This window comes from Macaca mulatta, chromosome 12 (genome assembly GCF_049350105.2).
Source record: "Macaca mulatta isolate MMU2019108-1 chromosome 12, T2T-MMU8v2.0, whole genome shotgun sequence".
Classification (NCBI taxonomy): domain Eukaryota; kingdom Metazoa; phylum Chordata; class Mammalia; order Primates; family Cercopithecidae; genus Macaca; species Macaca mulatta.
In genome coordinates this window covers 115677645-115694604 of record NC_133417.1, presented here as the reverse complement: position 1 = coordinate 115694604, position 16960 = coordinate 115677645, and the positions used below count along the sequence as shown (strand labels likewise).

The following is a 16960-nucleotide window of genomic DNA, read 5'->3' as shown; positions in this document are numbered from 1 at the left end:
TACTTCGAACCAGTTTTCTTTGGGTCTTTTATATCAAGACGGAAAACAAGTCAAAATGAGACTTTTCTTGCAGCCTAAAATTGCATTAGGTTTTTGTATATGTGGAACTTACAGGACTATAAGAGAAAGAAACACATTGAAACTGAAAAACAGAATGTTATGTTACAAACACATGACAATATTTAGGTTGAAGTGGAAGAAATATGTCAACTATAAACAGCATTGCCCTAAAATGTCCTATTTGTAGAATTGTTGACAGCCATATAAAACAAGAATCCTTACTTATTATTTGATTTAAACAACCTATTCTCAAAAAAAGAAAAGGAAAGGAAAAATTAAATTTGTGTTGTATTGCGATAACGTTCAGTATGTAAATGAGCTCGTGAGTAAGCAATAAAATAACAGCAGAAGAAATGACTTAGAACATTCTGAAGCCAGGTTAAACAACAACTATGGCATCAGATATATAAGTACAATAACAAAACTTCAAATTAAAAAGACCCATCTGTTGTTTGAAGCCTAATTAAAATTCTAACCAGATTTGCTAATGTTTATTTTGTTTTATGTACAAAAACAGGCAACCATGTGTCCTTGTTTTAACTGCAGCACTTACATGTCTGTAAAATAGGAAGAACAGAAATGTTTCTTCTCCTGGATAAGACTCCACCACTAAAATGTTCTGGATGTAAAGCCTTAAGCTAATTCAGCAACAGATTTCATAAAAGGTTTGGAAAAAAAAAAAAAAAAAAAAAAAAACACCATTATAAAGTCAATAATCCCCTTAAGCTAGTAGTAAAAATGAAAATAATTTACTCTGGGATTGCTGTATTGCTGTTGAATCATTTATCTACGTAAATTATTTGCACATCAGAAAAAGTAGAGGCCCCACATGTTTTTTTTCCATTTTCACCAAGGCCTAAAGCTATATAACATACTTGCCTTCTGGCTTACCTGATGTTTCTTAGCTATTAGTACGCCTCAGTACTCATCCTCTTAAAAAATAAATCTGAACTAAGCGCTGGAAAGTAGAAAGCCTAAAGCCAGAATTTATTTCGGGTAATTATTGTGTAGATAATATGGTAAAAAGTTACAATCAAGTAAATGAAATCTTATTTTTTTATTGTTGGAGTTACACTATTAAGATACAGATATTTGAAATTTAGAATTTCAGCACAATTTGTCTTTGAAATATTTCATGAGACTTCTCTGCGGTTACAAGGCCTAACACTTCAAAATTTTGAAGCACTGTAACAGCAGTAATCAATTAGGTCTTACCACATTCTAAGTTAATAATCTTACAAACATTCTAAGTTAATATTAAGTCATCGGTCTTTGGTTAAACATAAGCCAACATTAGGGGGACAAAATCACAAGGTTAATTTACTTGAGTATTTTATGTTTGAACATTAATAAACAAAAGATTTAGATTCATGAATCATTTTATTCTAATAAGATTTCTCATTGTAAATGAAATATAGCACTTATAAAAACTTCATTACAAAGTATGTTCATAAAGTGTAGGATTATTAATATGCCTTACTGAGCATCTGCTATGTGGCAAGTTGTTCAGAATCCTGGAGGAACCTAGATATAATAAGCTAATTTTTACTGTATGGTAATAAATTAAAATGGTCTTATATTTCATTCTGCATTATAGAAGAAACTTAGAAAAAGTCTTTAGTAATATAGCAACCCTACTGATTCATTTACGAGAACTTCAAATTAGTCAATTACCTCCCTGTGAAATTTAAAAGATCAATGTATAGCATTTAACAAGTTGAAAAAAATAAAAAGAAAACAGAGTAGCCTGAAAATATTTTTATAAGTTAAACTCATTTAGATCACATGAAGAAAATCAAATGGAAGCTAAAGATCCCTAGGGCTGAGGAGCCTAACACAAACTTTGACCTTGGCCCGTGCAGCTTTCTTCGGGCCTCCGTTCATTGCAAATGCCCCAGGAACTATGAGTCACATCAAGGGCAGTCAGTATGGCATACCAAACTCCTCCTGAATGCTCAAAGTAAATTCTAGCATGACCATTGCATAAGAGATATTGAAAACTTTCTACAGCATCCCTCAATTTTTGGAACAAGTTGGAAATATGAAGAAAATCTAATAGAGATGTAAAGGCAGAGGAATAGTCTCCATTTCCATAGCAATAAGACCTAATGTCACCTCTAGATCATCAGAAAGTCTGGCTAGACATGAGCAAATTGGAATGAGAGAGAGGAAAGCATAGGTCAAGATTAGTACTAGTCCCTTAGGCAGTTCTACAGCCAGAATGCTTAGCTTCTGACCCAAAGCTGGGACTGGGGTACTGAGTGATGTGCTTAGGGCCTAACACCCAAAGAGGTACTCCATGACACTAACAGTGACAGCCTCCTTAAATTTTGCATCTCAGGTGTCTATCTCACTCACTTAACCTAGTCTATGACATTTAACCTATAGTTTTTTCAAGGGTTTTATGTCAAGAAGCACATAATTTTGAGGCATTGTTGGTAACAAATAAATGAATCTATATTTTAGAAAATTGGGGATATAAAAAATGGAGAAAATAAAAATATTCAAAAGAAAGGCCATCTCCCAATTAGAGAAATATTGCACGCCAAAAATATGTAAAGTTGTCCATCAGGCAAACTAATTCTGCAACAGCTTATTTGGGACTGAACCCAATTAATATTTCAAAAATGTAGATTGCCATAGATGAAATCCAGTCCTAAAAATATGTCTATATGTAGTAAAAGTCCAATAAAATAGTTATTTTTAAAAGTGTGTGATAACCCTATCCCCACTCTTACATCTAATGTGTACAGAAGCGCCAATATAATAATGAGTTATATTTCCTGTGAATATCTATAAAGCTACCACAATATAAGTAAATGATTCTAATTGTAGGAGTTTTTATAGTTGCCAATTTCTAATCAAATGACAATAGCTCCTTAAGACTGAACTGAATAGATACTTCTATGTCAAAATCAGAATATAAAATCTTACAAAATGAATGCCTTTCAAAAGAAATAATGACTCCCAGTGCTTATTCATAGCTGAAGTATCAGAGAGGACACTTAGATTGTTAGGTTCCTAGCTTAATTATAACACAGGTCACCATTGTTAAAAAATGAATGGATTAATGTTAGAAGGAGTACTTATTGAACACTTTTCTATTCATAGGGAACTTAACCTTTACAATTTAATACCTTTGATTTCCAAATTCATTTACAAGTAAAAATAAAACTATTTAGTCTTGATGACTTTCCCAGATTTGAGAACTCAGAATTCTTAAGTCTGTAAGTTTCTTGAAATCAGAGACTATCCTCTTCCCACTTACTTCTATTTATCATTCTTCCTGTATACTCCCATGGTAGAGGTTTCATGTTTACTAAAGAATAAATGAATGAATAAAAGAATGAATGAATGAATGAATGAATGAAATAGGTTATTATGGTGTCTATTCTGCCTTTTGGAATTAAATTTGCCATACTGAAAAAAAAAAAAAAGATTATTTGCTTCATTTTCCTTGAGTCTGATTTATTATAAGAAATATCTTCTTAGAGATGTTTAATATAAGGCAAAGGTGAACAAATCATTATTATAAATATTTGAGAATTCTTATCAAATACCTTGTCATTGCAACAACTTGAAAAACATAAGGACTCTTTGACATAACCCTCTACTAACTCCTCCTACTGTATAGAATGGAATTTTTTTTTAAATATCCAGTTTTTGCTTAAAAACATTCAGTTTAATGGTTTAAATTTAAAACTTTAAAGATTTTTTAAAATTGTTCATGTGTGACAATCACATACTTTTTCGAGTAAATCAGTCATCATTTCCACTATACAGATGACAAAACTTAGGTTCAGAGAACATGTGACTTGTCCAAGATCAGAGCATTAGGAAATGTGTAACAGGGGTTAGAATCCAGATCTTTTTGTGCCCCATCCAGGGTATATCCCACTATACTGTTGCAACTTGTAATAATGAGCACTGAACCTTTTCAATACTAATGGAAAAAGATTATGGTCTCTAAAACTTCTTAGTATTTACAATTTTATGGTTGTTGATCATTTACACCCCTGATATCAACTTTCTTTAAAATACAGAGAACCTTGAAATTATTTCCTCTTTCCTGTAAGTAAAATACAACTGTGTCAATTGACAAGGCACTCTATAAATATTAGCTACCGACAAATACCCAGGGAAGAGCCACATAAAATTATAAGTGCGTCATTGCTGTTGCCAAACCCACCCTCTCTGTCTGTCATCAAAGAGAGAGGAAAAGCGACCTCTAAACACGTCGAAAAAGCAACCCAATTTACAGGGCAATGATTATAGATGTGACCACAGGGTGTCTTTCACAATCCATTTACCGTCTATAACTAGACATAATGCTACTAACCTTTAAAGTGACTGTTCTCAGTGCCCTTCACTGACCATTATGTAACTACATCCTAATGATTTTAACTGTCTTTAAAATATGATGTCAATCTAAAAATAGTAAATTTGGCTATATTTTTCTAAGACAGTTGAGTTTTTAAGGTGAAGGCAGGAAGAAAAGTAGGTAGAGGACTATTTAAAATAAGTGAATAATAACACAAGTCCCCTTGGGCTGCTCTATGGAATTTTAATTCACTATTGTGAAGTTCAAGAACTTCTATTTTTTGTGCTTGGCATTCCTCCAAAACTCTGGCCAGTAATGATTGAATGCGAGTAATGGCTTTTACACCATGAAATGATGGCTTAGTCCTCCTACAAATTTGTCATTCTTAGCTGTGCACTGTGACAGACCCTTGAAACAGATCTGTCACCATGAGCTAGAACTGCTTTCACAGTAATCCATCCACATGATTACACCATTTTGTCGTGGTTGTGATTGTGGTGGTGGTTGTATGGACTTATTGTGATCTTGGAGAATTGGATTCTAATCTCAATCATATCTCCACCATTTTAAGTCAGTACTCACTCAATTTCACGGTTTCTGGTGTCTGATGAAGATGCGCCTATCCTTACCTACATACCTGCCTTCTCAGAGTGACAAGAAGATATTCCAAGTCACCTGACTTTGAAGTATTAGGTGGCACATATAATCATAGGGGATAACTTTCATTACTATTGATTTTCTCTGAGCTGATACATGAGTACACTTGAGGTATTACTAACAATAAATTCTCATAGTTTACATCTAGTTACAATGTCTTTGATGTTAGTTAGGCTTTCCCATCTTTTTCTATAATGAAACTAAATTCAAGAAAATGTCTATAACTAGACATAATGCCACTAACCTTTAGTGACTGTTCTCAGTGCCCTTTATGGCCACATGTAACTACATCTAATGATTTCAACTATCTTTAAATATCCATCTAAAAAGAGTAAATTTGGATATATTTGAATATATAACCACATAAAAGACATTTTCTTTTCTGGTTTTGTTAATTTAAAATGGTAATTTCCTACGCTCTTGTTAGCATCTTCTCAGTGTTAAAGGCTGACGTTGTTAACACACCACTAAGTCTACTATATGTATTTCCTCCTTTTTCCTGGGATCTTGAGCTTGTTTCTCTCTCTCTCTCTCTCTCTCTCTCTCCCCCCGCCTCCCTCCCTCTCCTCCCCTCTCCCCCACCATCCCTCACACTTCTCCCCTTCCCCTCTCCCTGTCTCCATCTCTCTTCCTTTTCTTTTACTCCCATTCCTTTCCCATTCCTATCCCTGGTGTCCACAAGAATCTATGAGTATTCCTTGGCCTTGCAGGTGTCAGAACCAAAACCCCACTGAATCCTGACTTGAGCAACTGAAACAATAGAAGCTTAGTCAACTCAATGAGCATACAAAGTATAAGCACAACACTCCAAACTATGAGATCCCATTTTCACATCAACAGAGGTTTTCTTTTGTTTTTTCTATTTCAAATTTTACAGCTTTTACTACTAAAGAAGCAATATATCTAAAGATAATATGATTGCTTAAACCTATAGTCACTAAAGATTATTTTAATTGGCAAAGTTCCTATGGAGTAATTTCAGGTTTCTCTGATAATGAACGTCTTCATAAAGTTATAGGAAGGAGCAGAGGTTCCTACAGGAATTTCATAATTCAATGCTGGGGGGCAGGAAGAAGGGCAATTAATGTTTCTTTCCTGGGCTTGCCCCCTCAATTATAGATACCTCTGGAGGGAGAGAATTATCAGCTGCTATCTGCCTCCATGTATTACTCTACAAAATGAAAATAATAAATTTGGCCTGTCCAAAAAAACAGCCAGAAGGAAAAGGAAAAAGCTGAAGCAGTGTCTACATGATGACCTGCAAATATCAAAACCACATATTTTCTAATTATATTTAAAAAAATTTTTAATGATATTTCAAAAGAGAACTTTTCAGTAAGCCCTTTTTACAGAACAGAGCTTAACACACTATATACCATAGTGTGGCTCACACACATATGAGCAGCCCCATTTTTTAAAATCCAAACTGTAAGCAATAGTATCTAGGCACAGAAAGCTATCTGTGAAAGAGAAGATGTTTCTTTTCCAAGCAGTGCACTTACATTTTACATGTTCACAGGAATTGTCATCATTCTTTATGTTGGGTAAAAATTACTGTCATTTTACTCAGATAAGATGAAAACTAGCATTTGCTAACTCAGTAGGTTCCATAGTAAAGGAAATATTAATACATTAGTACTTCGGAGCTATATTCAAAACTGTATTTGCTTTGTAAGGGACACCTTTGCTTCACGGCTAAACTCTACCCCATACTATTTTATCAGAAACAATCAATATGGGTATTACCTTGACAGAAAGGAGCCTGATGCCAGGTCTTGAAAATTTCCATTTTTGGTGTGCAGTCACATTGGTAAAGCCAAAACCAGTCTTCACTGTCCTCACCACTTTGCAAGCTGTCAAAATCCTCGTCATTTTGAAGATGATTTATGACTAAAATTAAATGAAATTACATATATTTTATGAGATTGTGTGATAAGACTTTTTTTAGTTAATGTAAAAGAAATCTGGGAGGGGGTGCAGTCAGTGTTTAAGGCTGACTACACAGCGATCTTTGAATTTCCATTCATTCTGCCATTAAATGTCTTCAGCCACAGCTCCTCCTTCTCTTAACCCCTCCTCCTGAGGTAATGTCCAAAGATGTTCCATGGGCATGTAGCACAAATTGCAACACATCAAATACTACCTTCTCCTGCTAAAATAATGCTGGGGTTGTAGAAAACCAGCCATCCATCAAAGGAATTGCTTATGCAGCTGAATGGAATGACATTGACATCATGGACAACCTTATCCTAAAGAGTAGCAACTTTCAAGATGCTAAGGATCATAGGCTTTTACTTGTGTCACATGTGATACCTAATATGCCTCATAAGAGATTTTAGATTCCCAAAGAAAGCTGAACCCTTGCCATTTTCTGCTGGAGTAAAAAGACAAGGTTCTTTTTACAAAAAGTAAAAATCAGATCATCCTACAAGTAGCATTTTTACTATTCATAAAAAGAATGTTAGAAACTTTTCTCCACAAATATACAATATGTTTTGAGTTAATAGAGTAGTATACTACATTCTTACTATAGCATTGTTCTGTGTTTCAAAGCTAAAGCAACCAGTAATATCAAGTAAAACACAACTAGAGCAAAGTGGACTATTATATCCCTCTTATGCCTCTTAAATTTGTAAAAACTTCATGAAATGACAAACACTCATTTTAATATAAGCACTATTCCTAAGTCAAGTTTTTTTTCAGTTATTAAAATGTTATACATAAAATTTTCAAAACTTTAGCATTCATATTTCAACATGAATAAAAAGTGATTCACTTCACCGTTCAATCTCATGTTTAACCAGGCCGTCAAGGGACCTCATTGGCTGGCACACGCTCTTGCTTAAGTCACGTGACTATGTAGAACAGGAAGTACTGCAGCATTGTTCTTTCACACCCTTGCAAAGCAGGCCAAGGAATAAAGGCAATAGACTCATTCCTAGGGCTTCCCATAACAGAAAAGATGACATAAAATGACATAAAGATTTTAAGTTTCAATCACACAGAATCAGTGCTAGAGTTGGGGTAAGGATTTTTTTTAGGAACAAAGTTTAATTTAAATCTTCACACTTACTTAATATATTCACGTATGAACATTATTTGATTTCAAAGTGCTTCACGGCTCTTGGTGATAGAAAGCTAAACAAAATAGGATCATACTAGTTTATACAAATAATTAATAAAATAACTAGTGCCATGAAAGTTGCCCAAATGCAACAGGAAAATAAAATGGGGGAAATAAGAAAGAAAGATCAAGTTCTTTGTGCACATTCAGTAAAGTTTAAGCATAGAATTATGTTGAGCTGTGTTATATTAAAGGACGCAAGTTCACCAAGTAGATAAAGGGGGGAAAACCCCAGAAGGGATGCCATGGCATGAGCAATAGCATAGAGGCATGAAGTCATGGTGGTATATTTTGTAAAAGCCTAGATGCAGGGTACAGAATGGGAAAATGAACAGGTACCATATCACGGGAGACTTTGTATGCCTTAAAATGTTCAGTCAATAGTATTCATGATAGTCACGGAAGTATTTTGAACAAGAAGTAAAGGCGAAATTTGTGTTAAAGATCACTTGAAAATGATTTGGAAGAGAATGAAAATAGCAAAAGGAAAACTCCCAACCTAGAGAACTGAGAACTGAGAAGCAGTACTTACTGGCTTAGTCCAATACCAGTTTACGCCTCGATCTCACCTCTTGGCTTTTTATTTGTGCGTGTGTGTGTGTGTGTGTGTGTGTGTGTGTGTGTGTAGTGAGGGTTGTCTTTCCTTAATTAAAAAAAGGATATAAACTCAATCCTCATTATGGAAACTTTTCAGGATGCAAAATAAACTTAAATCAGTCATAGTCCTATTACCCTAAGGTACCCATGCGATGAATACTATAGCAGATTTCCTCCCTTCATCACTTATGTTTTAATCAAATATGACAGTGGAAGTACTGAGGAGTCCTGAGCTTGACCAAGGAAAAGACTTCGTCACCATTTATAACAGTTGACCACAAAGCATGATGAATTAAACGTGTTTTTCCAGAGAAATGTCAACAATTCTAAGATAGAATTCTCCTACTCTAAAGTCTAGAGAGAAACGTGGGCATGAGAGTTTTAATGGGCTTCATTTTTATCAGTAAAGGGTACCGGATGCAGACTACGGTGTGTGTATATACATATTATGGTCCATGTCTTTAGTCATCAGAATGAAGGAGGAGAAGGCAGAAGTTTTGTAAAATTTGGTTAAATATTCTGAATTAGAGACTTGGAAAATCCATCCATTATAATCCCACAATCATCTTGGAGATTGGAACAGCCAAAAAATAAAATAGTGGCTAGTTTCATATTTGAGTGTTCAGGCTAGACTGAAATCTATAACCAAACTGGAAAAGAATATATTACACATTAGTGAGGGAGTTTACATTAGGACAAATCAAAGGAGTTGAGACCGTAACAGTCAGTTGGTAGGCAATGTTAAAGTCAAGCATGAAAAAATTTAGTGGAAATGTTACCCTTTTATGACAGATTATTTTTCAAAGCATTTTAAAAAACAAGCACTTTTCTGTTGGGAATGATTTTCTTCTCTGACCACATGTGCACAGTCCCGCTTCATATAAGCTGTCTGCACGGAGCTGAGCAGAGTGACAGGCATGAATGCAGGCACACATATCAGGCTGGGGACCCTGTGCACTTGGAAGTATATTCTTTGTGAGCCAGGTCATCAAAGATTCTCTAAACTTATAAGTCACTCACTGATAAAATGAAAATATTTTTTATAGATTTAGTCTTCTTTTCTATTAATACATTTTAAAAAATAGAAGCATTTAGTCTGTGAAATCCCTCAGGGCACTTTATTTTATGAATTCCTTATTGACATATCTGGTATTGAAAATGTTAAACTGTCAAGTACTAAGTTGTATTTACTTTCATTTGGTATTTAAAGAAATATGGAAATACGGAATAATAGATAATAACCCACCCCACAAACATAATATCTGTTAACACTAAAGTATTATCTTCTAGCATTTATGTCAATGCTCAGAACATAGTTTTGAAAATTGTCATTGACTTGCATAATGCTTTTTGGAGGTAATATTATGTTAAATGTATTTTGATGTTATTACAAAGTTCTTTTAAAACCTTACTTGAAATGGCTACAAAACATTCCATATTCATTGCTTTTATTCCTGCTACAATATATGTCAATATTGCCATCTTTGATTAATATTTACAGATTTCTCTCCAAAGAGGTTGTACTCACCTACATACCAGTGCAATATATGGGTGTCCCTTTAAATATGTCCTCACCAACATTAGGTATTATCTTTGGTTTTATTTGCTCTGAGGCAGAAAATAGTATTTTGCTTTCATTTCTATTTTAAATCACTGGTGAAGTTGAATACTTCACAGTATGTTTTCAAATGATACTATTCTTTTTTCAACTACTGTTTACATTTTTGTTTCCATTAACTCATTTATATTAATCATTATGAAAATGTCTTTAAAGGAAACATAAAGAAACACTGACAGCCTGTGTATATCCTGATTTCCAGTATCCTCTTCATTTAGACAGTCCACTGACATAAGCAAGGGAAGACCTGCTATAGATTGAAAAACAAAACAAAACAAAACATGAAAACAGGATGTCTTCGAGAATAAAGGTCTTAGGTCTTGGAATGAAGAGAAAATAAGGGTGTTAGTAATTCCTTCTTCGAAGGTACAGAGACTGCCAACTGCCCTCTTGGAGTGTGTCTAAGTAATGAATCAGAAACAACTCTAAGAAGTTGGTGCATCTATCAAAAACTCTCTAACATAGCAAGCATGCAAGAGATGCTTCTGGAAAAATGACTGAATGAATGGATTCCTATGTGCTTAATTCCTGCCTGATCAGTGATGATTATTTAAGCAGGAACAAATAAAATTACATCAGTTAAGAATGAGAGGAAATAAGGATGCTTAGGAGTCATGAAAAAAAATCTTGGCTATCAATAATTCTATAAAGTCTATTTTTGAAGAGATACATTAAAGCAAGGAGTAAGGTATGACTGGAGAGCAAACAAATTCAGAGTAAAAGGAGGTGTAATAACTACCTGAAGAAAGTTGTACTGTTTTGTGTTTGACCAGAAATGTGTGAAAATAGAATGTAAAATGTAGAAGTAATTAGGTTCAGTTCTGTGATTTTTATTAGCCTTAGTATCATAACAAGGAACACAGCACACATAAAGATATGGATGAAGAAGGCATCTCTGAGGGAAAGTGGTGTGGATTGTATCCACGTAAAAGGCACACACTTTCTCCTGTCACAGAAACTAGGACAAGCTGGTAGGAGGATTCCTCTAAGTTAAGACTTAAAGTTGTTTGAAAACCTTTCCAATATGTCAAGGATTGATAATGACAATAGACAGATATCAGGTTGTTAGACGATAGGGGTTTAAAATAACCAGATGTCCTTGGAAATCCAATCAAGTAAAACATATTCATTAGGATCCAATTGGCATTTTGAGGAATAGAAAGTGAGGAACCAATTATGATGAATATGCTTATCAATCTAACATTTGATAACATAAAGGTTGGAGTGATGCAAAAGAAGGTGAAAAATGAAGCTGGAAAAGAGACCTTGTAAAATTGGTTTCACATATTAAAGCTCAGGGCACATGTGATTTATTCTAAAATAACAAAAAAGGCTATCATTCATAAGACCCCATTTACAAACACCTTAAGGAGAACAAGTTAGTACAAGGAGCACATATTTATAAAGAGTAAATCTTGTCATGCTAATTTCTGCTTTAAAAAGACACTACTACCAGACCAAGTAGACATGTTAGATGTTTATTCAAGAGCATGGATTATATATTCTAGGCCAATGTTATGTGCATACACATTTTCTAAAGAATGTATATAAATGAGTTATTGCAAATGTAAAAGGACAGAGTGGATTAATTCACCAAGTTTCTTGTGTATTTGTGAAACGAGAAGAACAGTGGGAAATGCCTTAGAAAGTTGAATCAGAATTCAATGACTTTGGAAAATTGAAGACATAGCCAAACACAAAGTGCAACCAAAGGGAGGTCACGTGTAAGTTAGTCCAAAAAGAGAAAGAAAAACAAGCTGTAAATAAATAAAAGTTGTAGAGGATTGATTTATATGGAAATGAGTCAAAAAGCATATGTAGCAATTATAAAATATAGCAAGAGGCCCAAAGTTAGTCATGTTAAGCTGTAATTTAAAAATCCAAATATAGAAAGCAGAACTTAGAGTGGGATTTAAGAAAAGAAACTCAATGTTCACATAAAAAGCTAAATATTGAATAAATTAAAATTCTAAAAATGGAGTTTGACCATGAGCTGACTATTAAATTTAAAATCATGTCACATAGGAGTCCTAAGCAAAGTTTTTTCAATCTTCCTGAAAGTAAAAGATAATAATAATTATTATTCTTGGGTAATAAATAAGAAAGACTCCACAATAGAAACTAAAACATTGGAAGTTATAACCACAATATATTAGCATATTATCTGCATCTATATAGAGAGATATATAAATATGTACACCACTTGCTATGCCAGTAGGTGAAAATAGGTATTTAAATGAATCTGTTTTATTGGCTCTAGTGATGATAAGTATGATCCTGCCTAAAAGTTGTGGTACTTGCCATGTGTTGATCCCCGAGCTAGGCAATGGTATGCCTTCCTTGCTAATTTTAAAAGCAATCCATGAAATAAGCTAATGCTATCCCTATTTTATAAACAATAATGATGAGTCTCAGAGAATTAAGTAGATTGTTCAAGGTCACACAGCTAATAAGTTGCAAAGCCAAGACCAGAAATCAAGTCTTAGTCAATGTCCATCCTCTTGGAGCGTGTCAACTATATCTGGAAAAAACAGGGGCAACAGCATGGAATGAACTGGAAAGAGTGACCTGGTTAAGATTCAATTTGATGGGAAGAATACATGAGTATGGAGGTATCAAAGGCTGGATTTCTGATGCTCAGAAATGTTTGCATTTCCTGAAAATCGGTAAAACATAACTTCAGTAAAAGTCGAACAATGAGACAGAAGAAAGTAACCACAACTTCTCTGGTTTATTATGTTTTAAATTAAATAAATGATAAGGTAATATGGAAATAAAGCTATTAATTTTTCAGTAATCCACCTAATAATAAAACTAATTCACCTGGGAGCCACGTTTCTAGCTGGTTAACTGATTCAGCTGGACTTAGCTAAAAATAGCAAAGAATGTCTTATATGTTTCTATCTTGCATCTTCTTGCTTGAACTTATGTATTCCAGAGCCATGGAATTTGGGTAATTTCATGCCATTAAATTTTTGTGATTGTTCAAAAATAAAATCTAGGATTTCTAAAAGAATAATCAATTCAGGGATTATGTATTGAGTAGTTTCTATGTATCAGACATTGTATATCAGGAAATGGGATTACTTTCTGCTGAAAGCTGTTTTGTGGAAAATTGAAAACCTAGTAAATGTACTCCCTAGATAGTTTTATATAGCTGGATGAAATCTCCAAAATTATTTTCTAATTCCTTTGTTTTATAGATACAAAAACCAAATATCTAAGTAAGCCAAGATCATCTCATTATTCTTGAATTATTTAATATTTGATCTAAAGCTGTTAGTAGACATCAGTATAGAAATGCAAGTTCTGAACAATTACTGCATTTCAAATAGAAATAATTTTGTAAATGATGCAACAACTAGTAAAGAAACTAACAATTACACAAATCAAACTCAACACTTAATCTTGGCTGAAGCATTTTCTTATAACTTGGTCTAAATATGCCTACAATATAAATTTTACAAAATAAAATGACTAAATCATTAGACAGTGTTCATTCTAAATAGCAAAATACTGTTAAGAAAAGGTAAAAAAAAATTCATCATCAGCCTTCTTTGCACAATGATTATCATTGCAAAAAAACCATTTTCTAACATGCTGAACAGAACAAACACCTCTGATGGGCTTGTTTTCTTAACTTTTGTCAAGAGTAAACATGGTTTTGCAAGATTCTAAAGAGCAACCCTAGCTGTGAGGTAGATGGTTATCTATGGCAATCCAGATCATGTGCCAGGACAGTACTGGACCCTCTTTAAATTAAACATATTTGAGGATCACAGAGAAACATGTGGTGTAACATGCCTTGAAGTTACCGACTTCGTGAAGTAAGGGGCAGCAATTTACACTGGAATGACGTAGAGAACAGCTCACCTACGCACATTCCTACTCCTACTCCACCCCCTTTTATAGAAAATTTGTTATATTAAACCTGATTTCTTCCATGGCCTCCTATTTTCAGCGGAATGTGATTCAGGAAGATGTATTCCACCCTCCTGGAAATCGGACCAGTGCTTTCACAAACATTAAGTTCCATCTTCCCTAAAATTTTATTGCAGTTCCCCAGGAATGGATCACAGAGCTACTTCTTCCTCCAGATTTGTAGATTTCTAAGTCGAGTCATAGGGCAGGCGTGCCTTTTTTTTATTTTATATAGGCTAAAAATTTTCTGGAGAAGATTAGTGATCTGGCTGGAGAGGGGGAAAAAAGAAGAACAAGAAGGAGATGAAGAAGGGGAGGAAGAAGAGAAAGAAAGACAAAAGGAAGCCAACCCCAATCCTTGAATTCTACAAACTACTAACAATTAGTCAAAAGTGCCTACTTGGATTTTAATACCTGACATGCCTTTGAGTGTTGAAGAATTAAATGTCTTATTCTGGTATTGTTTTTTGATGTCATTTATTTTTAACCTATACTTGCCCTCATCAATATCATTCTCAGTTGATAGTAAGAAAAATATATAATATTGTTGCTAATTTATCTTGCATTAGGGAATTGTTATTTCAAAAGAGCATTCTTGAACATCTTGTAAACTAAAAAAGCAAAGAACTCGGTATGAGGAAGTTAAAAACTATGTCACGATTTCAAAAATGTGTGTATAAAAATTAATTGCCATATTAGAAGTCGAGGTCAAGCAGTAATGATAGAAATTTTGTGAAATGATGATTAGACATATTATAAAATGTAAGACAAATGAAAGAAACAAAGGTACACAATAGAAAAAGTATTATTAGTACTGTATTAGTTACTCTGAATGGCATAAAAATATATAACTCAGAAAAAGAAATTCTTTTCCCATTAGAATAATATTTATGCTAAAAATAACTGCATTCTTCCAATTATTAAAGATTTTGACCCAAAAAATTCACTTGTCCATAAATGTCTGTTTTTCTATAAATTAAAAAGGTTAATTAGTACTTGATTAACTAATCAACATTTATCTTATTATAACACATATACACTTGAAACAAAGATAGCTGTAGGACTTTCAGGGACCAGGGTTGTAACATAGGAATATGAAGGCCCAGTTACAAAATTTTGCCACTCCCAACAGAAACTAAGGATTCTCTTAAATATATGTAGTGCTCCAAATTTGCAAATAGAATTGCACATTTTCCAGGTAAACAGATTCACTGATAAACCTTTAAATAAATGACAAATAAAAATACTTTAAGTAAAAGACTTTTTATTAAACATATTTTTTCTTTTCTATTCATACAAGGTTAAAAGACTTAAAACCTAATGAAAATTATTAATACCTTCAACTAAGGGTCTTTTTAGGAATGCAGTTTTTATTTGTTTGGAAATCAAGGCACTTCTGATGACCATCCTGTGAATCCTACACCAAGAGAACTGCCATCCACTAGACCATATAACTCTTTTATTTTTGTTCACTTTTAATATACTGGGTAAGAAAAATGAAAAAAAAAATTGTGAAGGTAACCCAATATTTGTCTTGATAATATTTAAAACAAATTGAAATATTACAGTGAACTGAAATCTCAGACTCAATTATGAAAATAAACTTTAACCCCAGGTTAAATTCTGAATTTTCTGCATTTTTACAAATTGTCTTTGCAGCTAACTCTGCTTAGAAGCCAGAATTAATTTCAATGAAAATCAGTTATTTAAAATGAAAGTGCTTTTTAAAATAATGTTTACATTTAAATAAAAGTTTATCATATTAACTGACCAAAAAAATAAAATAGCACATATGTTGATTTAGCACCATTTTTTAACTGCTATTTTCATACCTTGGGATTTACACATATGTAAATTCTTTGGCTCAGCTCTTAGGCAAACACAATGGTGTGGGGCAGGGCTAGTAACAGGCCAAGATGGCTTTTCAACACTGAAAGTCCAGCCTGACTCCTGGCAGGGACCAGGGCCATCCAGTTATATTACGGTATTCTTTCACCACCTCAGTGATGGCAGCCGGCTGGATTCCAAATTGTTTCAGTACTCCCAATCTCTGACTACATTTTTCTCTTCTTTTCCTCATCTTGCCCTGCACATTTATTAAAAGAAAATATTTAGGATGTGAAAGAAGGGGTATAGATAAGAAACGAATCAAAGGAGAAATGCGTGATTATAAAACAATAAAATATGTAACTGAACCTTACTGTGGCTTAACACACAGCCAATAGTGCCAAAGATCATATAACTTCTGTCTGCTGAAGTTTTCTCTTCATTAAATGGCATTGACAGAGAAAAACTATAAATAATAATTAATTGAAATAGACTGCAAATCACTTAGCCAATATAAAATGATGCAATATTTTATCTGACGAAGAAACCTAAAGTTAAGTATTTGTTAGATCAATTTTATCAATTTGTCTATATCCTATCAATCCTTCAAAGCCATATGAAATCATACTCTTTTAATGAACTTTATGTATGTATATCTTGTTTGTATCATACAATTAATATATTATCCACATACTCTTATTTCACACATTGATATCTTCCTGTTTTAAATCATTAAATAGCTCTACATTGCTCAGCTACAGTGCAAAGTTAAAAATATAATATTTTCATTTTTCCAACGTTTTAGGCTTTTGTTTGCTTCATTCACATTGTGTGA

The 16960-nt window shown here is 33.5% G+C and overlaps 1 protein-coding gene across 7 annotated transcripts in view; it reads right to left on the bottom strand.

The window, feature by feature from the left end:
- The window catches only part of CPS1 (carbamoyl-phosphate synthase 1), a 156631-nt gene that overhangs the window by 112760 nt on the left and 26911 nt on the right, over nucleotides 1-16960 (bottom strand). For 5 of the 7 annotated variants that reach the window (XM_077957513.1, XM_077957508.1, XM_077957512.1 and 2 more), the window contains exon 2: nucleotides 6785-6928. In XM_077957513.1, the coding sequence (XP_077813639.1) occupies nucleotides 6785-6910 (126 nt within the window). In that variant the 5' untranslated portion in view covers nucleotides 6911-6928. Of the gene's footprint in view, nucleotides 1-6784; nucleotides 7171-7819; nucleotides 7836-16960 lie in introns of those variants that run through there. The other 2 variants (XM_077957511.1, XM_001110375.4) reach the window with 2 other exon arrangements.